Source organism: Pituophis catenifer, unplaced genomic scaffold (assembly GCF_029215685.1).
Source record: "Pituophis catenifer annectens isolate HBS135680 unplaced genomic scaffold, rPitCat1.0.hap2 SCAF_7, whole genome shotgun sequence".
Lineage (NCBI taxonomy): Eukaryota > Metazoa > Chordata > Lepidosauria > Squamata > Colubridae > Pituophis > Pituophis catenifer.
In genome coordinates, this window is record NW_027256887.1 from 77,887,101 (window position 1) to 77,912,629 (window position 25,529).

The 25,529-nt window shown below is 39.5% G+C and overlaps 1 protein-coding gene across 3 annotated transcripts in view; it reads right to left on the minus strand.

The window, feature by feature from the left end:
• MICAL3 (microtubule associated monooxygenase, calponin and LIM domain containing 3) overlaps positions 1-25,529 on the minus strand; it is a 195,125-nt gene that overhangs the window by 46,872 nt on the left and 122,724 nt on the right. For all 3 annotated transcript variants that reach the window (XM_070947144.1, XM_070947143.1, XM_070947142.1), the window contains 5 exons: positions 25,084-25,191; positions 23,505-23,691; positions 22,168-22,256; positions 20,165-20,252; positions 996-1,191 (listed from right to left, as the gene is read on the minus strand). In XM_070947144.1, coding sequence (XP_070803245.1) covers positions 996-1,191; positions 20,165-20,252; positions 22,168-22,256; positions 23,505-23,691; positions 25,084-25,191 — 668 coding nt within the window. The remainder of the gene's footprint in view (positions 1-995; positions 1,192-20,164; positions 20,253-22,167; positions 22,257-23,504; positions 23,692-25,083; positions 25,192-25,529) is intronic.

Below are 25,529 nucleotides of genomic sequence, written 5' to 3' on the forward strand. Positions count from 1 at the left end.
ATCGTGTGCCGGCGGGTATCACGCATTGGCAGTTGTAACACATATTTTGAGCGACAGGCAGCCGCAGCAGAGGGATGAAAGAGCCACATGCGGCTCCAGAGCCGCGGGTTGCTGATCCCTGCTCTAGAAGTTTTCACAAAATGATTGGACAGTCATTTGTCCAGAATGGGTATAAAGACTCCTGCCTTAGGCAGGGGCTTGTATTAGAAGACCTCCAAGGTTCCTTCCAGCCTTATGCTTCTATGATTTAAGATGGTTGAGTGAATCGCCAAGTGATAAATAGATTTCTGATGACAACATGTACTAGAAACAAGGGTGTTCACTGCCACGTTTGGTGGTTTCTGTAGTTCTTTTAGAGCAGGGGTGTCCACGGAGCATGGCTGTCTGGGGAATTCTGGAAGTTGAAGTCCATAAGTCTTAAAGGTAGCAAAGTTGGACACCCCTGTTTTAAAGTAAAGTGTGAGGGCATTTTTGTGTTTGCAGAAGAAGGCTTACAAACCTTTTCTATAAAAAAAAAAAGTTGGAAAATTGCAAGCTTTATAATTTGGCGGTTGCCATTTTTGAATTTAGAGCTGAACCCAAGATGTAGCATTTTGGTTGACCTCTTATTTGGACAGTTTTTTGATTCAGACCCAAATCTTAAATCTGAAGAAGCATGCAAATCTTGCTTGGTCTTACTAAGTTTTATAGGATAAAGAGTTAAAAAAACAGCAGTAAACGCTATTCAGGACAAAATGTGTCCTGTGCTAAAAATGGTTGACTAGACTGTGCTAAAAATGGTTGACCAACTAGAAGACAAAAGCTTTATAAGATTTGTAGAGAAACCATAGGATAATAGTAACCTTATAATGGAACTCCAAAGCCATCTTTCTTTTCAGTCTCTGGTATCACAATATATTAAGAGATTTTTGCTAGTTAATTTGAAGAAGTATATTTTAGCATAGGCTATAAAAATCTAACTACAGAAGCTGTTAAACATGCCCAAATCAAATAACCTGCTGGGTACATCCTCTTCTGTTCCTTTGTCTAGCACGCTGCTGAGGTTGTGCTCTGCCAATGTCTCCTCTGGCACTTCTTCCAAATCTTCTTCCCGTTGTACCGAGAGCCGATAGTTCTCCAATTCAATCCGTTCTGGTGTGCCACGCAATCTCTTAGCAAGACTGGGTTCTTCTACGCCATTTATGTTGGGAGCTGGAGAAGAATTAAGAAACAAACAACCAGAAGATATTATGAGCCCTGATCCCAATCATGCATCTGGAACAATTGCCTTTGTAACAGTCCCACCAGGATGCTAAACTGTTGACTTCCAACCGGGATCTGACTACAGGAGACTCATAGTAGTCTTTTAAAGCAAGTTGCAAGAGAGGAATATGTTTTGGAGAAAACAACAATTTGTTATGGTATTTTTTCTTATAATGTAAAAAAATAACAAAGAAAGGTTGTCTTTTTCTCCTCTTGGACCAAATAGCATGCTGCATTACTCCTTCAATACTGTCTTTTCAACCTGGTGCCCTTCAGATATCTTAGATGCCTCTCATACCAGCTGGGGACTGTAAGAACAAAGTTGAAACACATCTGGTGTAGTTTAAGTAGAACACTGTGGTCCATGAATTGCTACATCTGAGGAAATTTTGGTGCTGGGGTGGCACACACTAGCCATTCTGAGGGAGGAACAACAGCAGCAGTGGCTTAAGATGATCTCTTGGGAGTGGAGTAACGCCAGAAGATTGTATTAGTTTTAATGCTATCAGATCTGGCTGCAAATATTTAGATGATCATAAAAGAGCAGATTGGGCATTCCAACCGTCACCACCCATCCACCCACATGACTGAACTTTGGGTACTCAGCAAGTGGGCCAAATGTATAGCCATTTGCGTGTCCCATGGTCATGTGACCTGATTCTCCAGCTGCTCATGTCTCTTACATGAAATGAACTGCCAGAGTAGAGTAAGGCAGGATGGTTATATGAATAGTCAAGTGACCAAACATACAATTTTAGTTACAGATAAGCAATTGGAAGAATAGTGAGCTTATTTGAGGACATCAATTAAGGGGTTCTAAAAACAAACAAAGGACAGCCCTGTAGAAAAAAGCATCCATTATAACAGTTAACATCAAGCCAATGACATTTCACAGAGGTGGACAAGGCTATTCCTGTGGGTGAAGCTTCTGAAGACGCAGTTGAACGGGTGAAAAGACTCTGAGCATCTTCTGGAAGAGCTAAATCATTAACGCAAAAAGTGAGCTAGTTCAACTCAATGATCAAGTGCGAATAGTGTCATGCTTAGACAGAGAGGTCATTGCATGGATTAAAATGACAAAGAAGAACATAGAAAATTTACTCATGGTCTTATTCCTAGCTGAAAACAGCCCCAAAATATGTCAAAGACAAAGACAGAGTAAGATGTGTACCCAGATTATGAAAAAAAAAATCATCAGGCCACTAAAACCTGTGACATTTGAGAAGTAGAGAAAATTTAAAGAAAGGATTCTCTTATCACAGACAATAATCTTGTGTTTATCCAAAGTTATATAGAGCTGACAGTGTTTACTTGTACGGCAGGCGGAGACACAGTTTTCATAGTGAAAAGACATAAAGACGCAGAAGATCCTTGGCTCAAATGTTTTGGATGATAACTGAGCAAGGACCATGGAAAGACTCCAAGAAGGGGCCCACTTAGTAATAGGAGGAAACAAGCTATGGAAGCTAAATCTAAATTGTTTAACTACAAAGAAGACAAAAATTGATGAAATACTAGTAGTATTTATATAGTAGAAGGAAAAACTGAAATTGCCACACAAATAAATCCTAAAGGCTTAATAGGGTCTCCATTTAACACTTAACAGAAGACAAAAAGGCATCTCTGCTGGCAAAGAACAAGGACTAATCTGTTTCTATCAAGTAGAAAGGCAATATCTATTCCATTTTGCGTTATAATAGCACAAAGTATTAGGTTTCCTTCAGGTTTTAAAGATACTTTAAAGCAGAGTTCCACAACCTTTCTAGCTTTGCGGACCGGTGGGGAGGGGGGAGGGGACGGTTCTGTGCGAGCGAATGGCAAGCACACACAGGCACAACTCCATTTGTGCGAGAGGCCAGCACGCACATACACACACCGCTTAAGCAAATGGAGTGTGTGTGCAAGTAGGGATGTGCATGTGCACACTTGCCTGCCGCTTCCACAGCCAGGATCCAAACGGCTCGCAGCCCAGTAGTGGGCCACGGCCTGGGGGTTGGGGACTCCTGCTTTAAAGAATGAAAGATTTGGAGAACATCCACTAGACAATTAGGCAAGGACTCACAACCTGTAGTAGCACTTTAACGTTTTCAATCTTTCTTAAAATCAGCAGGAATTCCGCCTCAGGCTGATATGGAAGGACCTGAAAGAGAAATTGGCTTGGACTTAATTATTATTATTTATTTTTTTTGACATCTTGTATTTGAAGCTGGTAGGAGAATTACATTGGCAAGGTCTAGAGCAGGGGTGTCAAACTCAAGGCCCAGAGGCCGGATATGGCCCGTGGGATGCTTAGATCTGGCCCAAGGGGCCGCCCTGGAAACAGCGAAAGACAGGCCCACAGTGCCTCTGCCAGCGAAAATGGAGTCCGAGCTCCATTTTCACTGGCAGAGGGTTGCAGGAGGCTGTCACAGCCGAAAACGGAGCTCAGGAGCCCGTTATCGCTGGCAGAGTGCTCGGGCCACCAAAAGCGCCCCTGACATGAGTGACATCGAACTGGCCATGCCCACCCCAACCCTCCAAGGTCGAACACAACCCTGATGCGGCCCTCAATGAAATTGAGTTTGATATCCCTGGTCTAGAGCCTTATAACTCTTACCCCTCACCCAAAGTAGACAGTAATCTTAGGGGCCTTTTCCCAAAAGGAGGTACGGAAAGGAAAAGGCCCCTTGCCTGAATGTCTGTGGTATAAAGTTCTAGTCCTAAGCTCAAAATTTGATCCCTTTGTCTTTTCAAGGGTGAAAAAAGAACTTTGGCTGTTTGTGAGTCAGGGGATTCACAACTGGAGTAAGTTCAGAAAAAGAGCTTCAAAGCCGATCTTGAAGGGCTGGGGCTGGAAGCTATTGAAGAACTGTGAGCTACAAATGATAGTGCATTTTTTAAAGAAAGAGGAAAGAGATGTGCCCAAGTCACAACATGCAAAGAATGCTCCTCATAGAGTCACCAAAATGGCCAAGACAAAGAGGAACCGAAACAGTTTTGTCAGATTACTCTTCCATTGAGAGTTGAAGGATGTTGGAAATGTAAACAAGCCCAGAGTACTTTCTTCCATGCTTGGTGGCTTTGCCCAGAAATAAAGAAATATTGGAAAAAAAATAAAAACATGGGTAGTAGAAATAATAGACCAAGAAACTGAACTAGAACCAGAAGTTTTCTTATTAGGCATGATTAAAAGGAATATTAGAAAAGACATAAAATACTTAACACTACATATAATTATGGCGGCTAGATTGGCACTAGCACAATTGTGGAAAACAGATCGTTTGCCAACGGATCAGGAAGTAATTCAAAAAATTTATACATGTGCAGAAATGGACAAATTAACTCTAGAATTAAATGACAAGAAAGACTCAAAATATTTTATAGTATGGAATAGATGGTACAAGTGGATAAATCAAAGGAAAAAAGGGTAAAGACAAAAGTTAGGGGATATTAATGTAACAAAGATGCACCGTCAGATAGATAGAATAGGTAATAAGTCACTGTTTGTATATATATGTGTATATATAATCACATGTATTTAGTTTGTTTGTGTTGTTGTATTGATTATGTAATTTAATGATTGAGAAAATTTGTATATTTTCTTCTTTTTTAATATTTTTAAATTTAATAAAGTTTGTTTTTAAAACCAAAAAAAGAGAGAGAGAGTTGAAGGAAGAGAGCTGTCACATTTCAGACCAATCGTAAAAAGTTTCAGAATGAACATCTGAACATCATGAATGCAAACCCATTAGTGTGACATAGAGAGACCATGAAAAATAATAATGGGTTTTCAAATATCAGCCCTTGCTCAAACTGCTACTGAATAGTGTTAGATACTGAGTGGGAAGGGAAGGGGAAGGTATTAGATTACTATGTTTTTACTAGACAATTGCACTGGCCAGAATTAGAATAGCATTTTGCTTGGTTTTTTTAATCCCCAGATGTTAATATGTCCAAAGATACTGCAAACCAAACCAGATCAAAAACAACCAGACATCCAACTTACAGAATATTCTTTCTCTGTGTATTTGTACCATGTGTCTATTTATCTATTGCTCATAAATTCAAAATATGCTATCAGGCAATCGGTTCCTAATAATCTGTATCATTAATAAATGCAATTATCCTTTGTCTTATGATAAATATAAGCTACTAGATATTAAATCTTACTAATATTCCTATTCAGCATGAAGTGTCAATGATTTCACTGTCTTATGCAGTGTTTTATTTTTTAAATTATAACCACAAATTCCAGCTATATTATCTTCCTTTTATCATTATCTCTAACCAGTGTCAAATGTAATTGCTTGAATCTGGGTCACTGACAAATAAAATGATCAGGCACTTAAGAGATGAAGTATATTGGAACTTCTACCTGTTATTAGCTAGAATAATTAAAGACCTATGAGATGTCAAGAACACATTGTAATTTTGAGCACCTTTCAGCAAAATAAATGCTTGTGTATATAACTGAAGTTAAATAGTGTAGTTGGCAGAGGCTTCCATAAAACATTTCTAAATTCCATACATATCAACAAAACCTTATTTGAAACATCCCGGAGCCAAAGCCCAACTAAGGGGAAAAAATGGCCATCTGCAAGTAAAGAAATGTTAGTGTGCATGAATCGCATGTTAGTGTCACATGTTTGGAAGAGGAACTGAGGAACAACATGAATATTTTGCATAGTTTGTTCTTATCTTGCTCCTTCTGCACATCAGGCAAGAAATTGCAGTCTATTATTTCAAATTCTGCATTCCCTTGATAAACCTGGTGGAAGACTGGAAACAGTCACTACAAGTTTCCAAGGACGTTCAATGCTGTTACATTACTCACTTTCAAAATTACCTAATTGCCTAATTAATTCTCAGGTTTTCAATGTGCCCACGGATCTCTCCTATTTCTGCTTTCCAATTCCACCACAGCATGCGTTTTGTGAATAAGTAAGTAAGTATACTAAAGGTAAAGGTTCCCCTTGCACATATGTGCTAGTCATTCCCGACTCTAGGGGGTGGTGCTCATCTCCGTTTCTAAGCCAAAGAGCCAGCGCTGTCCAAAGACGTCTCCATGGTCATGTGACCGGCATAACTAAATGCCAAAGGCGCACGGAGCGCTGTTACCTTCCCACCAAAGGTGGTCCCTATGTTTCTACTTGCATTTTTCACATAGTTTCGAACTGCTAGGTTGGCAGAAGCTGGGACAAGTAACGGGAGCTCACCCCATTACGCGGCACTAGGGATTTGAACCGCTGAACTGCTGACCTTCTGATTGACAAGCTCAGTGTCTTAGCCACTGAGCCACCACGTCCCTACCTATAGTAGCGAATGTAAAAATAAAGAATAGATGTTACTTGGTTTAGCATTAGTAGCTATAGTATGAACTTGCCTTGGGGGGAGGGGACGAAGCATTTGGGAATCTTGGAACTGTATTGAATTACAAACTGAGTATGAGATCACACTGTGAAGCAACTGCAAAAAATGGACATGCCATTTTAGGCTGTATCAACAGAAGGAAGTTTCTAATTCACAGGAACTCATGAATCCACTTCATTTTAGTCTTGATGGGACCCCATCTTGAGTACTCTGTTTAGTACAGAGTACAGATCAACCTAAGGAATCAATGAATCAAGAGTGGGTTCAGAGAAGAGCAATAGAATTCGAAACTAAGACCTATGAAAAGATTGAAGGAATTAACAGTGCTAGTCTTGAGAAGAAAAAAAATGAAGAGAGGTATGACAGCCTTCTCCAAATACTATACCTAAAAGAAGGTAAAGCCTATTTTCTATCACAGCAAAAATTTACAGGAAGATGGATTCCAGTTAAATGTTAGAAGAAACTTCCTGATGTAAGAGTAGTTCAACAATTGTAATGACATGTGGGGCTGACCTTGGGAGACAGGGGAAAGAGCCAGGGGTGGGTTTCAAAACCCGTTGCTACCGGTTTGCTCATGGGGGCGCATGCGCACATGCGCAGAATCATCCGGGCGGGTGGGCAGAGCCTCATGCCGCCACCGCCACTGGTTCGCCCGATCTGGGGCGAACCGGTAGCAACCCACCACTGGAAAGAGCTACAGCCAGAAGAAAGGTCAAATAAGAGACAGCTTAGGTCAGAAGGAGTGTGGGCATAAGGGACCCTCCATAGTTTCATGGGCGGTATAGATGATGGAGAAGGAACATACAGAAATTCTGTTAATTTAACTTGACAATGAAATACTAATAGTTCATCTAGGCATGTTTTTGGATTAGCTCACAAGGTTGACAATAATGGAACTGATTGGTGTATCTCCTTCCCTGAAAGTATTTAAACAGAGGTTAAACATCCATATGTTTGGGAAGTTTCAATTTGAATTCCTGAGGTAAACTAGGAGATCATTCCAAAGTTATGAGTCCAGGAATTCTAGATTAAGACCCTAAACCTGGGCAGATAAAATGCCCAGGTTTAGGGGCATTTTATCCCCTAAACCTATACTCAAGTGCCTCCAAATATGTATTGTCAGGGGTATTGCCACTGGATATCATCCTGTTCATTTCATAATAATTTTCAAATCTGGAAATAAAAAACATGAAGATACAGATGAGTTCTTCGTCCATTATCAGCCTCTGGAAGGTATGAAATAATACTGAGGATGCAAGATGGCTTCCTAAAGTCTCTAGAAGTGAAGAGTCTATTCTGCCATATAACAGAGATCTTGGGTCACATTGAAGATTCACAAATACTTAAGTTGGGGGAAAGAGGAAGAAGGGGAAGTCTGGACTAGGTTGATTTGGACAATGATGGGGATTTCAGTGTTGTTTGGCATCTATACGCTTGTAGAACAATAAGGATTTTCCCCTCTAATTTATCCGAGAGACTGATTCATTCACTTTAGAAGAGCACTTTACATTCGAACACCAATAATCCATGTGGGATTGTACTATGAATAGAGTAGGCTAGCTGAGGTGTTTATCATATTAAACTACTCTCCAATTGGAACATATCCTGGGAAGGCGGGCGGGCTGGAAAGGCACTCATGGCCAAAAAAAGGGCCATGCCAAGATGCAATCAGTAATGGAAGGGAAGATTGTGCTGGCAATTCTCTGAAAGGTACCAGCTACTGAAGAGTGACTCAGTTCTTTAGTCATAGGGATTTTGCCTTAGAGCAGGCCTGTTCAAACTGGCGCCCCGTGGGCCCGATGCGTCACACGCAGGCCACGTCAACCCCGGCTCCACAAAGGCAAAAAATGTCACGATACGTCACGTGATGCAATCGAGTTTGACACCCATGTCTTAAGAGTATGAGTAAAAAGTAACCTTCTTTAGTTCAACTGCTGGATGGCTGGGGAATTCTGGGAGTTGAAGTCCTCAGGTCCTAAAGTTGCCAAGGTTAGACATCGCTGATGTAATTATTAATGAAATATTCTTGGAAACTTCCTTAACTTCAAATAACTCCATGATTATTCTTGATTAAGTATTTAAAATAGTTTGCCATTACCTTCTTCTATTTCAACCTCCCAGTCTAGCCTAAAGCCTCAGTACTTCCTAGGACAGGGGTCGGCAACCTTAAACACTCAAAGAGCCACAAAGATCCTAACTGGAAGCCCCTGCATTCAATTCTGGAGCCAGCCAGAAGTCCAGTTCCCCCACCATAGAATCTCCTCCTAGCGTGGCATCCTTTTTCCTCTACCTGTCCTAACCAAAAGCCCTATCAATTGTGGAGCCGACCGGCGACAGGGAGCTGCAGCAGAGGGATGAAAGAGCCACATGCGGCTCCAGAGCCGCAGGTTGCTGACCCCTGTCCTAGGAGGTGTCCTGCCTACCTACTAACCAAGTACAGCCAGGCTTAGCCTTTTCAAAATCAGCCAGACTTGGATAAGTACAAATACTGTAATGTATGTAATTTTTCTGAGAGTTTCCTATTAAAGGACTTGCCTTGTTGATGTTAACACAGCAGAGCAATAGAGCTATAATCATTTTATACAGAAATTCATTTCATTTTCTGATTTCTTTTCAATACAAAACTATAAGCTTCCTCCACTCAAAGTCAATTTTTCTTGTAGCTTAACAGAAAAAATACTTCGGGTGGCTTATTTTTTTTCAAAGTAAAATGCCAATAGTATTGGATGTGTTCAGGTGTCTTTCAGTTTCTTCTAGAGTTTTTGGCAATGTTAAGATATCTTGAATAGTTGAGCCACATAATGTCTTAGGGCAGGGTGGTCAAAGTTGATTTCATTGAGGGCCACATCAGGGTTTTGTCCTTGGGGGCCTGGGATAGCCGTGGAGAGGGTGGACATGGCCAGTTTGATGTTACTCATGTCCGGGGGGGGGGGGGCGCCTGTGGCGGCCTAAGTGCTCTGCTAGCAAAAATAGGCTCCCGAGCTCCGTTTTCGGCCGTGATGGCCTCCTGAAGCCCTTGGCCAGTAAAAACATAGCTCGGGGGGGGGGGGGGGGTGCGCGCTCTGTTTTCACTGGCAGAGGCACTGCGGGCTGGTCCTTCACTGTTTCCAGGGCAGCCCTACGGGCCAGATCAAAGCACCCCATGGGCTGGATCCAGCCCCCGGGCCTTGAGTTTGACACCCTTGCCTTAGGGTTTGTTTCAACAAGCTCCAGGGAGCCCTGGAACCTGTCATATTCCAGAAACACATTTATAATTTTTATGTCATTTGTTATTCAAGTATGTTTCATTTTGAAACAGGTTATTGGATTTGGTGTTAAGTTTGTGTATGCGTGTGTCTGTGTTTGTGTGTCTTTGATTCCATTCAACTGCCTGGAAGAGTCCTGGTAATCTTTTCAGAAGTGGTTTGCCATTGCTTTCTTCTTCCTAGGGTTGAGAGAGAAGAACTAGCTCAAAATCACCCACCTGGTTTCGGGCCTAAGACAGGACTAAGGTCATCTGATTGCTAACCTGGTCCCTATAACCAATACATTAAATTGGCTCTAATCTATGTTGATACACTGGATTTTAGTAAACTAATATTTTGGTATACTTTGGTTTTCTTTTTGCTGCAACATTGAATCAACCTCACTGATTATTATTTAGGGGCCTATTTAAAAATGTTGATGATTTCCTTTAAAGCATAAATCATCATCATATCAACCAAATTTCTCTGCCATCTGAGAAGGGCCTACAGGTAATTTGTAAAGCAGATGCTTTATATAGATAACAGTTTAAATTCCCAGCATCTCAAGTAAGGCTGAAGATCTGTTCCTTATACATGTTATATATTTAGACCAGTGTTTCTCAATCTTGGGACTTTATGATGTTTGGACCACAACTCATGCATGCTGGCTGGGGAATTCTGGGAGTTGAAGTCCTTGCATCTTAAAGATTCAGAGCTTGAGAAACACTGGTCTCTGCCATCTAGAAAGAATCTGTATTATTTCACAGAGGGCTTTGATGCAATACATCTTAAAATCCCCAAGGCACAAAAAAACTGGTTTAGGTTGTTCTTTCATAGTCCTTGCAATATGGCTCCCACAACTTGCTTTTTCAAAACACTCAGAGAGGAAAGGATACAAAAGAAGAGTTTTAAAAATTCTATTTATTTGATAAGAATGAGACCGCAAAAGCTTGCAGTGGTACAGTAAAAGAATTAGAAGATCTCATAAGTCTAAAAATACTGATGTGTTGTTATGAAAGCAGTATTATTTTGAAATGAGCTACCATGTTCACACTGCATCAGTTTAGGTACAATTGAAGTAGTAGGCACCATATCTCAGAAGAGATAGAGGGGAAAGAGATACTAAAAGAAAAAAAAATTGCAGATCTCAAAAATTTCCATTTTTGTTTTAAATCTATTAAACGTTATCTTATTTTAGCATCTCACATTAAACTGTAGCAATTTTCTACAGCAGTCTGTAGATAATTGAAGATTATCTCCAAAGATTAAATGAAAAGCATGTGTTGTGGGGAAGTCACTCAGTTCTTACAGCCATATTCTTGGCTTTTAAGTTCTGCTAAAGACTTGCATTTAGCTCTGTTGATGACTTTGTCTACCAACCAGAAGTAACTGGCCCTGTTCATGGAGCTACCATTGAAAACCATCCGGAAGCTTCAGCTGGTACAAAATGCAGCCACACAAGCTAACTTGGGCATTCAAAGAAGAGTGCATTCGGTGCCGGCCGATTTCTAGGTCCAATTGAAGGTGTTGGTTATGATCTTTAAAGCCCTAAGGACATGGGACCAGACTACCTATGGAACCATCTTCGCCCCATCATATCAGCACATCCATCCAGTCAGATAGGGAAGTTATGGAACAGGCCCCATCAGTTAAGGAATTCCAAATAGTGGGCCCCAGGAAGAGAGTGCTGTCTGTTGTTGCCCCTGTCCTTTGGAACAGGGGTCTCCAACCTTGGCAACTTCAATTCTTCAATTCTGGGAGTTGAAGTCCAAAAGGCTTAAAGTTGCCAAGGTTGGAGACCACTGCTTTGGAATATTCTCCCCCCACTCTCCAGCCTGGACCCCCAATCTCCAGCCTTTTGAAAATACTTAAAGACCTGGCCTTGCTATCTAGCTTGGGACTCCCAGAGGAAGACACAACCATGAGGCTGGTTAATTGCCCCAAAGCCCTTGTAACTGCTACTCTTCAGCATCCTAAACAAGGGTTGTTATAAATTGACTTATAGACATCTACTCCTTCCTTCCCCAGATTAGATTTCTTGAAGAACTTGCCTGATTGGTTTTTCAAAGGGACTAATATTGCTTTTTCTCTTGACGTAGAATTTATAATCTTCAGGATTAAACAGCCCACCCATTCTTTATATGGAAGAAAAAAAATACAACAGATGAACAAGTTTAGAAGCCTGTCTGCACATTTGGTTTAAAAAGAAAGGGACCAGAACTCTTTTAATAAAACTGCACTACGAATAGAGTACAAATCATGCCAGATGCCAGGAATGTTATCTTCAAAGTAGAATTACTTATATAGAATGTTCTTCCAACTGTTAAGTGTAGCGGAGAAAGAAAAGTTCCTGGTGCATTTTGTAGCATTTGCTATCGCACTACCATTTATCCTAACTGTGATTTTATAGGTACTGTTGAAATTTACCTTCACCCCATGTGTGTTATGACTCAGCCCTACTGGAAACCAAAGAGGACTTAGGAGAAGACCTCTCATATGTGTCTATTGCTCTCACTTTAAACAATGAGAAACATTTCTCAGAAGAGCGCTTTTATTTAATTGTCTGGAACTCAAGAGGCATAACTAGATGTTTGGGAGCTTTGACATTTTCTTACTGCATCATGAGTGACCCAAAATATTTACATAACAATGTCTTCCAGAGTTCAGACATTTCATTCCTCTTTCTTGTCATAATTCTGCCCCATTTTCTTAGTGGCAGAAAGTGCTGCCACTTATGAGGAAAATATCATCAGTATTCTACAACAAAGTGGGAAACATTTTCAGCGATTTAGCATAATGGGCATTATACTGGAGGTTAATTTGTATATTATATATTTTTTTATTTAGTAGTCAACCAACAGAATCTGTGGGTATTTAACTTATGTACAGTATTCTTAATATAAAAACACCACCTTAACCCACTCAGGGTAAATGGCATGGGTTTCACCATTTTTGTTCTCTTTTGCTTGATTTCTTGATTATTTGGTTTACTGGAGGGTCTTTGGTGCTCTCTGAGCTTGGTTGCTTTCTTGCAAACATTTTATTACCGAAACTAGGTAACATCATCAGTACTAATGACTGATGATTTTACCTAGTCTGGGTAATGAAACATCTGCAACAAAACAACGAAGCTCAGAGAGCATCAAGGACCCTTCATTTCAATCCTCAGCTACAAATATTCTCCTTTATTGATATTTTGTTTATTGTTCCACAATTTAGTTTACCTATTATGAATCGGAGATAAAAGATGGGCCGAGTTATTTATTTAATCATTCATTCCATTTATGTAAGTGCCCAGCTTGTAACTGTGACTGAGCAATGAACATAGAATTAAAAACCAATAAAAAGGGAAAAAATAATAATAAGCAGAAGTAAGATGAAAGACATGAAGTCAGTCCCAGTTCATGCATAGCTGTCTGCTTTATGTACAAACAGATGTATATGCTTCATTACTTTACGGTACCCTATTGCTCTGGGATTCTAAGCATATTGTAGAACAGCTGAGGGAAACGATGGCCCTTTTATGACTTGTGGACTTCAATTCCCAGAATTCCTGAGTCAACCACAAGTCATAAAGGGGCCATCGTTCCCCACCCCTGCACAGAATCACGAACTGGAAATGCAAGGATTGGAATTGTGCCAAGCAAACCTTAATTCTTTCAAATTTTCTATAAAGAATATTTATTTTAGTGCTAGGGTGATCCTAATTTCAATGTTGTGGGTCAGCTGCAGAACCTCCTAAAGCGTTTTCATTTCCAACCACTCCAAGCTGGAGTCACACAAGATGAACAATAGAATGGAAAATAAACACTCAGAAAACTGAATATTGCTTGGAATTTATTTCCTTTTTTAAAATGCACAAAAACATAATTCGGTTTCACAGTAGGAAGAAAATCCAAAGTTACAGAATGTAAACATGCGCATGCACTGTCACCCACACAATAAGTGCAAAAAAAACAAAAGCTAAAAGTAAGGTGCAACATCTCCAGCTGTAAATATCAAGCTTTTTGGAGTACATTCCCCTTTCCTCCCTGAGCCCCAGTCTAAATCTCAAGTCGGCTGACGGTCGGTCAAGTTTGCATTTCAAAAAACAAGTGGTTTAAATAAAAGCACCTTGGACTCAAAAAGATAAACTATTGTTCTTTTCCAAGATTCAAAGTATTTTAACATCAATGCACAAGCAGTATTGCATATTGTTTGTGAAAATGCCCGGAATAACCCATGTCTTTCAAGAAATGCATTTACCTACAAATAAAGCAAGTCATTGTAAGGTTGAAAAAGAGATGAAAGGGAGAGAGAGAGAGAGAGAGAGAGAGAGGGAAAAAAAACTCATTTCCCTAGCAAAAAAATGTTCTCCACCGCATATTATGCTGGGGTTCCAGTATCCTATGGCTTTCTGCTTTGTGGCACTTCTAAAATGTTTCTTACATTGTAAAAAATGCAGAAGATTCCATTTTTATCCCTGTTCTTTTGCTATAGTTTCTTTGGCATTCCATATTCTGACCTTTCATTATTATCTCATCTATATGATAGGAAAGCAGATTTTGTTCTGTTTTAAAAACTTAGTAAGAACATTGATATGATGGGAACCCAGAACAAGACAATTCCAAGTCAAGTTCTGAAAGACTCTGGAAGTTTCAAAAGAGAGGGACCCTACACCTATAGTACCCCAATATACAGTGTAATAATTATCCCTAAACAAGGCTGTTTATTAATGTTAGTCTAATGGCAGTTTCATACATTGCAGCAGCTATGTCTAAGCCAGTGTTTCTTAACCTCTGCAACTTTAAGAGGGGTGGACTTCAACTCCCAGAATCCCTCTGCCTAGCTCGCGATGGGTAGGGGAATTCTGGGAACTGAAGTCCACCCCTCTTAAAGTTGCAGAGATGAAGAAACACTGGTCTAAACCATTTAGAAATAAATCCATAATATCTTATTCCACAGAAAAACTTTTAATGTAGCTAAGCAATATATTTCATAGAATGACTGCTCTCACATGAAGATACTTTTGTATGACAGAGTCATCTATGTTAAAGGTGTGTAGCCTTCGTAAAATAGGCAGTGTTCTAGGGTACTATTTATACAATGGCAGTTTTCTCCACACTGAGTCCTCTCTAAATATGAGGACTTCCAAGTTGTCCAGAGAAACACGTCTATTGCTGGTAATTCTGGCCACTGAGGTTACACATCTGGAGGGAGAACAGTTCAGGGAAGGCTAACTTAGGGTCTTATTGAGAACAGATGCAGATAAGATGCAAACTAGCAGACCCTGAATGGCTGTTTTGATATACCAAATGATCCAAAATCTCTTGGTGATTGACCTATTTCTGTCTTTGACATGTCACTTAATATAACATGATTGTTTGAGTGCCGCTATTTTATCCAGTTACCTAGGAAAATAATAAAAAACACCTTGCCTCAGTCTTGTGTGTTCGGAGTCCACAGTGTAAATTTTGACGACTTATAAGATTTCCAAAATAATTTGCTATATAAAGGAAATATTTTTGGAAATATTTAATTTAGCAGATGCTGCACAGAAGAAGTGGAAATAGTAAAAATCTACTGTTTCACAACACAGCTGAAATTCTCTTATACTGTAGTGCCTTGGCCAGGTACAATAAGAAAAATATATATAGATATTTTAAAGGGTTTCTCACACCTGTGCAAAAGTGCTTTGCATATTCCAAATATTTTACTAATTTAATGGTCAATTGGGTGAAATATGTGCTATACTAATGTAAAACTGGTGTCACTAATACAAAAATTGAGGTCGGACAAATAATGTTTCAAGTTGAATTTTTGGGCATGGTTAACTTCAAGTCAGCAATGCAGGTCCTAGAGAGGTCTATTTGTAACGTCCTATTTGTACCGTACGACAATGCAGTATTATACTGTATGTAGCTTTATCTTCTACTTAAAAGTTGGAAATTGATTTAAGTAACAAACATAGTCATTTAATCCTTGGTGAAAAGCTTAAATTAACCAAACCCAAGTTTAGTATACTGAATTATCTGCACACAAAAATCATGTACAGTAGTAAAAAAACAAAAAAAAAAATTTTTTTTAAAAAATCAAGACCTCTTGCTTTTAAGAAAGGAATGCAATTTGTAAAGATCATTTACTATATGTGTGCATATAGTGCATGGAGTATGTGTCAATTCCTTATTATAGCCATGTTGCTATAAAAATACCATTATCAAATTTTAACAGTGAGGTAAATTAATGATAATTATTGATTGGTGATTTCAGAGCGATACCTAAAGGATTTCCTTGGTATATGGAAATAATGAATTTATCGGATCTGAACACCCTAATTTTATAAAAAAAAAAAAAACACCAAAACCCACCCTGCTTGGACTGCCTTTATTCTTAGATGTTATCTTAATAATTCTTGGCTCCTCGGTTAGGACTTGAATTATTAATTTCCATCAGTCTTAGACTGTGAATTTAATAATTTATTAAACTTGTATGCCACTTAATTATCAACAACTCTTAACTGCCCCTCAGCAGAAACCTTCAATTCTATGTATATACTGGATTAATCAATTTGTTTATAGAAACATAAGTTTGGTTTGTGAATTTAGGAACCATCTCTGATAATTTTGGTGAATTATGCAGAGTTTTGTTCTACAACAGAGAGCTAAAACTAGAATGCTAGAGCATTCTACTATCCCTTTTCTATCCTTCAGCAAATCCCTAACAACCATTAGGAATCCAATCAGAGCTCATTCAAGAATATCAAAAAGCAGAGACCTCCACCCCACCCCAATATGCAGTCTATATGCAGCTTTATAAAATCTCTGCTTAGAACACTGCCTTCATTATGTGATTAAATATATATCCAGATCATAATCTATGAATGTAAAGATTAATTTCCTAGTAACCCAAGTATCTTGGCAGTGTGTTGGGTAGCCTTCTCCACTAGTGCCCTCCAGACTACTGAATTATACCTCGCATCATCACAAGCCAAAATAACTAATAACTGAAGTACTTGGAAACAAAAGAGATGGTAGTTTAATTAATCTTGGGGACACAGGTCTGAGAAAGATCATAATTATTTGAACAGTATCTTAACTTCTTAATCCAAAGGGAATCAATTACTTAATTTCTGTCTCACAAGCAAGAATATTTGTTTCAAAAAATAATGTAAATGTTTTTGTGTTGTTGTTGTTTTTAATCATGGGAGATATCCTGGATTGTGCAGGTAACAATTCAGGTTTTTCATGAAATGAAAATTGCCATAGTTTCATTACATCTATGAGACTGTTCCATACCTCTGAAATATGGTTCCCTCCATCTGATGTTTTCCAGATGTGCTGGATCATCACTGGCCATATTGACTGGCAGTTCTACAACAAGGATCTCCAAACTTGGCAACTTTAAGACTTGTGGACTTCAATTGCTGGCTGGGGAATTCTGGCAGTTGAAGTCCACAGATCTTAAACGTTGCCAAGTTTGGAGACCCCTGTTCTAAAAGCTAGAAGACACCAGGGTAGGAACTCTGAACTAGACTCTTGGGACAATCAACATATTTTAGAACATTTTACAAACAATGAATAACATTTGTGTATTTAAAAATACATATTTAAAAAATTAACACACTGTAAAACAATCAAAAAATACAAAAGACAGGCAACTGTTACAGGAGATAACCACTGAAAAAGAAGGACTCTCATAGCTTTAATTGGCAACAGCAACAACTGCATCATATAGGCAAAAGTAAAGCGGTTATTTGGCACAAGAGTTCCAGGGGAAAAAAGTACAAAGAAAGGTTTAATACAAGGACTGCAATAAGTATGTTGGAGTTCAAGTTTAGAAAGCACCAGTTGTGACTTTCATCACTCTTGGACCAGCAGAGAGGACTGCAACCTTTGACAGTCAATTTCCAAAAAATGTCTCCAGATAGCAGGAACATCAAAAGCAATTCACGGAAAACAATTTCAGGGGCCTTTGCAAATCAGAAGCAGCCATGAAGAGGAAGTGTGGCCTGCTTTAATAGCTGTACTAAATGTATTTAAGTTTGGTGAATGATGTCTTTGATCTAGAATTATATTCTAATGACAGTCACACAATCCGTAAAGTGGAAGGGATACATGTGCCAGGAAAACTAATAACAACTTACAGGAAGTACGTATTTTATCTATTAAACCACATACCAGAATACAGTAAAATTCTCTTCTTAGCTAATAGACAAGGGAGAATAGAGATTTAAAATTCCATAGTAACCAAGCAAACATTGAATGCTAACTTGCTTGAAACATGCAAACAACAGAAAAGCAGCACACCACTCTCATGCCCTGGCCCACTCTGAACCAAGAGCTTGGAATGGACAACTGACCACAAACATAGATTGGTATGAGGTACAGAGTTTGTCAAGTATTTCTAATATATTAGTAATCTCCCTGCTATTTTTTCTTGACAAATCAGGAATAATTTGAACACTTCAAAATGCCAATTTGCTTTAATTTCAGTTTCTCTCATTGGCAGTTACAAGAATCCACTCTCTTTATTTCTTGGTAGCAATTTAGAATTTGCACAAGACTTTGTAAAAGTTTTTGGAAACAAGCTAGGTCTGAAAAATCCTAAAACGTCCAGTCTGACCTAGATAATATTCAACATTTCCTCAGCTCTGAGTCCACGCTGGTATGCGATGATTTTAAATAACTTTAACTATCACCAAAAGTCATAAAGCAATTTATACCACAAAACACAGGATTGATTCATGCTTTAATTATTGCTATAATCAATTTAGTAGGATGCTTATAATATTACTTCTATAATTCAAACATGTAAAAACACACATATTAGCAAAATAGCTATTTGACCCCTGAAGTCACACTATAAATATATAAAGTACTATCTAGTTGCTTAGTGTAGCATATATATTGGTTTCCTATACTTGTCACTCACTACTGAAATGCCACTCTACCTAGCAGTCAGTCATGAAATATGAGATGCCAATTACTTCTCCTGGCCAGCAGGGGACAGGAATTAACAGGTTAAGTAGCTTCTGAAGAATCCACACCAGCCATTAATTCAAATTATACTGAGAGAAATAAGTCAGAAGCTCCCTAGCGTTATTAGAAATCTGGTTCATAGGCAATTTGCTCCACTTTCAAATTACCTAAATTGTCCTATCAAATAACAAATTTAAATTAAACCTGCCCTTTCAATATTTGCCTGGACTACTAGGTTTAAACTCCTTTTAAGGGATTCACTCAGTGACAGCAACTAAGTAATTACATTAATGGAAAACCCTGAGGCTCAAGTCATGCAATTACAGTTTTTTTCATGCATTAAAAAAAAAAGTCTTAATGTCTTTTAAAGATTCATTCGAAGACCAAACCATCATGGCTTCATTCCCAAATATTGGCCATAAACTAAATAGGCCCACAGTTTTCCAGACCCAGAACTAAAATCCATTCTGATTTTCCTTCAGGTTTCCTTCCAGTTTGGTTACCAATGGTCCAAAAGAACAGCCTAGCCACATGAATGTTTTTGGCACAAAACGCTTCCTTGAAGGAAGCATCAATTTCAAGGTCAAGCAGAATCCTCTCAATAGCACTTTGACTTGAAAGCCCATTCCTGAACCACCATAAAGCCCCCATATTTAGGCAGAGGAGATCGGAGCTTGTCAACCTCAGAAACCACTAGAGTTAAAGGCTATGGGGGAGGGGCCCCTCTTAGCTGTCCAGAGAAATCAAGGAGGATTATCGGTGAGGTTTTGATGTTTTGCTATTCAGATACCAAATTAGTGAGAATCAGGGGATACAGGGATACAGCAGTCAAGAGTTTGGGTAAACACAGAAATTTAATTAATGAAGCCATATTCCAAGCCTTTTCAAGCAACGCTAACATCATAAATAATTCATCAGTTACCCATTTCACAGATCAATTCTTTTGAAAAACTGGACCCACCATAAGAAAATGCTGAACTGGTTGTCTGTGTTTACCTGAACCAGATTCAAAACAAGATTTTTAAAGGTCATTTTTGAAGAGATTTGTCTCTAAAACTACAAGATACGTTGCTCCTTTCCCCCCCCTCCCCCATGTACATATTGGTCCCCAAGCGTCTCCCCAAACAATTCAGGGGTTACAATGCTGTGGTTAATATCCTAGTGCCGATAAAAACTCTCCCAGTATCTGCACAAGGATCTCCGACTGGACATAGAGAAAGGGGACTCCAAATGCTACCAGCTGGCACATGAAAAAGGAGTCCAAAGGATTTTGGGCTATGTGGTACCCAATGGAGGAAACCGTGCCCTGCAGCAGCTGGCTTGCCTCCCTAACTCTGTCAAAGACGCAGAGCGAGTACCGCACCATCTTGCCAAACAAGGAAGCAGAGCTACCTGGGGTCTTCTCTGACGAGGCTGAGATGGAATTGGCACGCCCTGCACCATCAGCCGCCATGTTGTCCTGTACAGTCCCTTTGTTCTCCTGGAGGGGGGAGGGAAGGTAAGGAAATAGACAATGTTAAGTGTAGGTAAAGGAAGACGCAAATGCAAATGAACAAAGGGTGACACTGTTTTGTTTAAAAAGCTGAACATGTTTGCAGTGGGGAGCTGCTGAGATCTTACTTAATCATGATTTGATTCATTATACTACTTTTGATTCCTTCAAAACAAAGACAGCTTTTCGGAACTGATAACTGATTTTCAGCATATCCTCCTCTGCTGGCTATATGGGGTTTTTTTTTTTTCATTGAAATAAAATGTACTGTTGAAATACATTTGGAGACTGGTTAAAGACTGTTCATCAATCCCCACAACTCCTTCAGCTTTCTCCAGCTCATGGGTCTCCTTCTGATATTCCTTCTGATATTCCTTTCTTTCTACACACTCTTGTCTTTGCACCTACTTCCCTACTTCCCTCACTCCCATCCACGTTCAATGGATTGCTGGGAAACAGGCTGCTTCTGCCAGAGGACAAAACTGACCATAAGCTGCTGTTTGATCCAAGGATACCAGAACGACATTCAAAATGGTGGTGGAGGGACCAGGAGCTTGACAACAACCTATTATTTAGAAGCTGCATCAGCCTACAAATGCATACAAGTCCATTTCGTCAGTTTCTTAACCCCCATATGTCAGCAAATTTATTTATTTATTTAGCGTACGGCTGGTCACACACAGTATTATGGCTGGTCACACACAGTATATAAAGCCAATCTGCGACAGATTGTGAATCAGATGGTGAATGGCTAACAAAGTCTACTGGCAAAATGTCAGGGGTGAAACCAGTCGTGAGCTGGAAGTTGGCCACCCTAATGTAATTCATGCTTCCCTTCATCATCAATGCTCCATGGCTAACAGGTAAACATGATCGCTTATTTTCTTATTTATTTAAAGAATGTACATGGCTGCCTATCTTACATAGGGATCCTAGGCAGTTTACAGCAACCAATAAAAAGAAGATTAAAATATAAACGATTTTCATCAGGTGTCAGACCAATCATACTATTGAGCCCCTGACTCAACCACATCCGAAGCCTATCTTGGTGGAAACAGCCAAGTTTTCATTACCTTCCAGAAGGCTATAAGGATAGGGGGCCCTTAAATCTTAGGTGGCTATACGTACCTACCTATCTACCTACCTACAAACATACATACCAGTGGTAGATCGCTACTGGTTTGCACTGGATCGGGCAAACCTGTAGCAGCAGCAGCAGGAGACTCCGCCCACCCGCCCGGACGCTTCTGCGCAGAAGCGCTGCGAGCGCGCACGAGCAAACCGGTAGCGACAGATTTGGAACCCGCCCCGATACATACATACATACATTATATATAAACAAACAAACTAAAACATGGATTTATAGATGCAGATTTGGCCATTTGATGTTATGTAAAGTTTTAAATGCAAAGAAAGAATATAAAGTCAACCATAGAGATAAAATGAACATGTTACTGTTTTAATTTATTCCTTCATCTAGTTGATCTGATATTCTGGATTGGGGTATAGACCTCGATGTCTTCCACATATTTTGGTTTACAGTTTCCATAAATCCTTTCCGTGGCCCATTTTGCCTCTCTTTTATGAAAGAGATAGTCCAAAACATTTGGAGGACATACTCATCAACAGCCAGCCTTGCAGATTTTGAATCAAAAACTATTCTTTTGTGAAATACTTGAACATACGGGGAATAATACAAAGAAGAGTATTTTTATGATTCTATATGATATTTTCAATTTTGACTACAGAGAAGTATAATTTTACATCTACTGACACATTCTTGCGTGGTCTTTACAATTCTGCAAGGTTTACAATTAATCCTCCCCTTACAAGCGACTCAAAGACATTTTTAATACCAAGAAGCAACTCTTATTAAAAATAAATAAATAAAACTACATCTTACCTTTCCTGACAATGGACCCACTGCTGGTCTCTTCCTCTGGGCATAACCTGAAAGCCTGTAACAGTAGTGAGGTTTGCAGTAGAATTTTCCTACGAACAGATCAAGGAGAACAATAAGATAATAGGCGAACACCACAGTTGTTTAACACTTGCAGTGCAGGAATTTCTTTGTATCATGTCTACTTTGTCACGTCAACTATGTAATTACGTCCTCAAAGTCTGAATTTAAGTTAACTTATTCCAGCTTCAAAAATAATCAATTTTCCTACGTTTCCCTGACATCTATTAACCAACACCCAGTTAGCCACCCGAGCATCCCATTGAAACTTGTATGTTATCCCAAACAAAGCACTACTGTTAAGGAACAAAGGCTGTATCACATGAAAATCTGGCAGAAAAACTGCTAGAAAAATGAATGCAAAAACAGAAGGGCTAGGCATTAACTCCAAACAGGCTACTTGCTTACAAGCAACTCTGGGAAACTTTGAGGGATGAAGAATGGGGAAAACTGTCGGAATGTGTTATGCCAAGGCAGGTGGTTTCCAACTATACATTTTAACTCTTAAATATTCCAACAGTCAACAGGTCTGCTACTGAAGTCAGTGGTACAAGAACATCTGATGACCCATTAAACCTTCTGAAGAGTCTCTGAGGACATTTCCTTATGGAAAGTTACAGCTGTCTAACCACAAAAATCTTAAAAGTTGAGAAACTGGCCATTCCTCTCCTCAGGGAATATCTTTGTTAGTAACTTATGGGATCTCACAAGAGAAGTCTAATTAATTCGTGGCTGCCAAGATCTACAGTCTCAGCACTGAAATGGTATAATTGTAAACTGTAAATATAAAATATAACCAGCCTTGCTAATTATTAAGTTTTCCACAACAAAAACATCAATTAGGAGTTGAATCATATGTATTTTATCCCTTCTCTATGGAAGAATTTGTCTCATTGAAAATCTACAGCTAAGATTTAAAAATACCAGTTCTTTTGTCTTTAAAGCTAAAACCCTCCTTTCTGTAAGAGATAGGAGTAACTGTTGTGCATTGCAAATGTAACTGAGTAGTTTCACTTGGTGCTTTTGTAAAAGGTTAGTATATCTAGTTCTATACTAAACCTTTAGTATCTGGCTTTAATATAAACCTAGATATTAATATGTGTAAGGCTTGTATTCTGTCAAGAGCTCAAGGTGATATACATAACACCTCCTCCTCCTCCAATTTTTCCCAGAACAACAACCCTCTCCTTCCTCTAAGGACATATCCTGAGATTTATTTCTGCAGACGTGCAGCCCCAGAAGACAAAGGCAAATTCAACTTCAGAGAAAATTTCACTTACCGTCCACCAAATCGTAGGCATAGGAGGACAAGCGCAGAGTGGTGGCACAGTATTCACATTTAAAGCAGCTGCGGTGGAAGAATTTGCCTTCGGCGCTGAGCCTCTCCATCACATAAACCCGCTTGTGGCAGAAGTAACAGACATCACTGCCTCCAACATTGGGGGGGAATTCTTTTTTTAAGGAACCCTAAAGCAAGAGAAGCAAAGAAAGTGTAGTAAATTGACTTTTACTCCCATTGATTGAAGGCATTCATTTTCTCTTGGGTTGTCTTGAAATTTTCTACAGAGTGGATGCTCCAGAGAATGCCCAAAACAGAGTAACTTCCAAATAAATCAAGGATCCTGAGACGGTGAGAAAAGGTTGGCAAATGATACAAGTAACCCAGAACCTGTAGCACTTAACTACCCGAATTATACAAGCCCCGTGGTACTTGATGGATTAGAGGATATATAAATAATTCATAGGAGTCTTGTTGACCTTCATCTCCCATCTCTAAAGGAGGAAATAATTTGTAGGGGTATTGTGCAAGAGATACTTGTGATATAGAAATTGCAATGGTAATAAGCCTCCTCATCTACCCAGGCAAGAGTTTCAACCCGTCTATATGATATCAAGTGGCGTCCGCATATATAATCCTAAAGACACTATCTATCTCTCAACTCATCTTTTATTCATAGGAGTTTTTACAAGAGTCAGGAACAGAAACAGGTATGCCTGACTATCTGTCCCAAAGATGCTTTTCAAAAGTCTCTCTTGGTTCCCCCCCCCCCCCCCCGGAACTTAGACTTTCTTGGGGTTTTTCCGTGAAGACGTTTTGCTTCTCATCCAAGACGCTTCTTCAGATCAGATAGAATGGTGGCGAATGAAAAGATGTATATTTGTGAAGTCATATGGCACTCTGAAGGCTGGTCTTTAGCTCTCTGAGAGTCATTGAGGACACCTAGGGGTTTACCTCAGGGGTGAAATTCAAAATTTTTCCCTACTAGTTCTGTGGGTATGGCTTGGTGGGTGTGGCAGGGGAAGGATATTGCAAAATCTCCATTCCCACCCCACTCTGGGGCCAGCCAGAGGTGGTGTTTGCCGTTTCTCCGAACTACTCAAAATTTCCGCTCCCAGTTCTCCAGAATCTGTTAGAACCTGCTGGATTTTACCCCTGGTTTACCTGTACCTTCAGGGCCACCTGAATCAGAGTGCAAATGGGTGTGGAACCTTCTTCGGACTGCTAAAAGGACTGTGTTGTAGACAAGAGATGGGTGATGTCTTATGCTTCCCCCTCTGTTGAGAGACGGCTATTCAATTTTAACACAGATGGCTTCTTTGTTCTTTCTCTCTGTCCAAAATGTGGACTTTGCTGTCTTCAAAAGGGGGGGGGAGGAAACCAAGGGAGCCCAGTTGCCTTTTAAAAAGCAGTTTTGGGATAACCATGATCTGGATGACTGAGAATCTCCATAGATGTCCGACTACCTCAGATAAAGCACCAAGGAGAAAAAAGGCTTTATAATGAGATGAAGAAACAGAACCTAATTTCAAATCTCACACTCACAAACACATATTGCTTTCGGCAAGTCATTCTCTTACCAGTTCCTTTTTGTCTAGTAGGGTTTTAGGCTGGTCTTTCCTTTGAAGCTGATTGGCTATCTGCTCAGCCAATGAGCTCACGCCTCCTGTATACATCTTTATATACTTCTACCAGGTGAAAATAATTGGGGAGAGGGAAGGTAATGGATGGAAAGAGAAACAATATAAATTGCCTTGAAACCAACAAAAGGGGGAAAAAAAGGATTAAAAAAAGAGTGCAAAAAACGAATCAAACCATGCCAGGGCAGTAGACCACGCAAGTGGGTGTGATACCAGCAATACAGGTGGCAGCAGCAACCAGTGTGTAAGCAGCACAAAATGTAACCACTCACAGTCCATAACCAATTCCATGTGATTCTCAGAAGAGACTAACTCATTTGTCAGAAGACACTTCAACAAATGGGAAGAAGTTCAAAGACCAAAGTGTTTTTTTTTTTCTCCAGTGG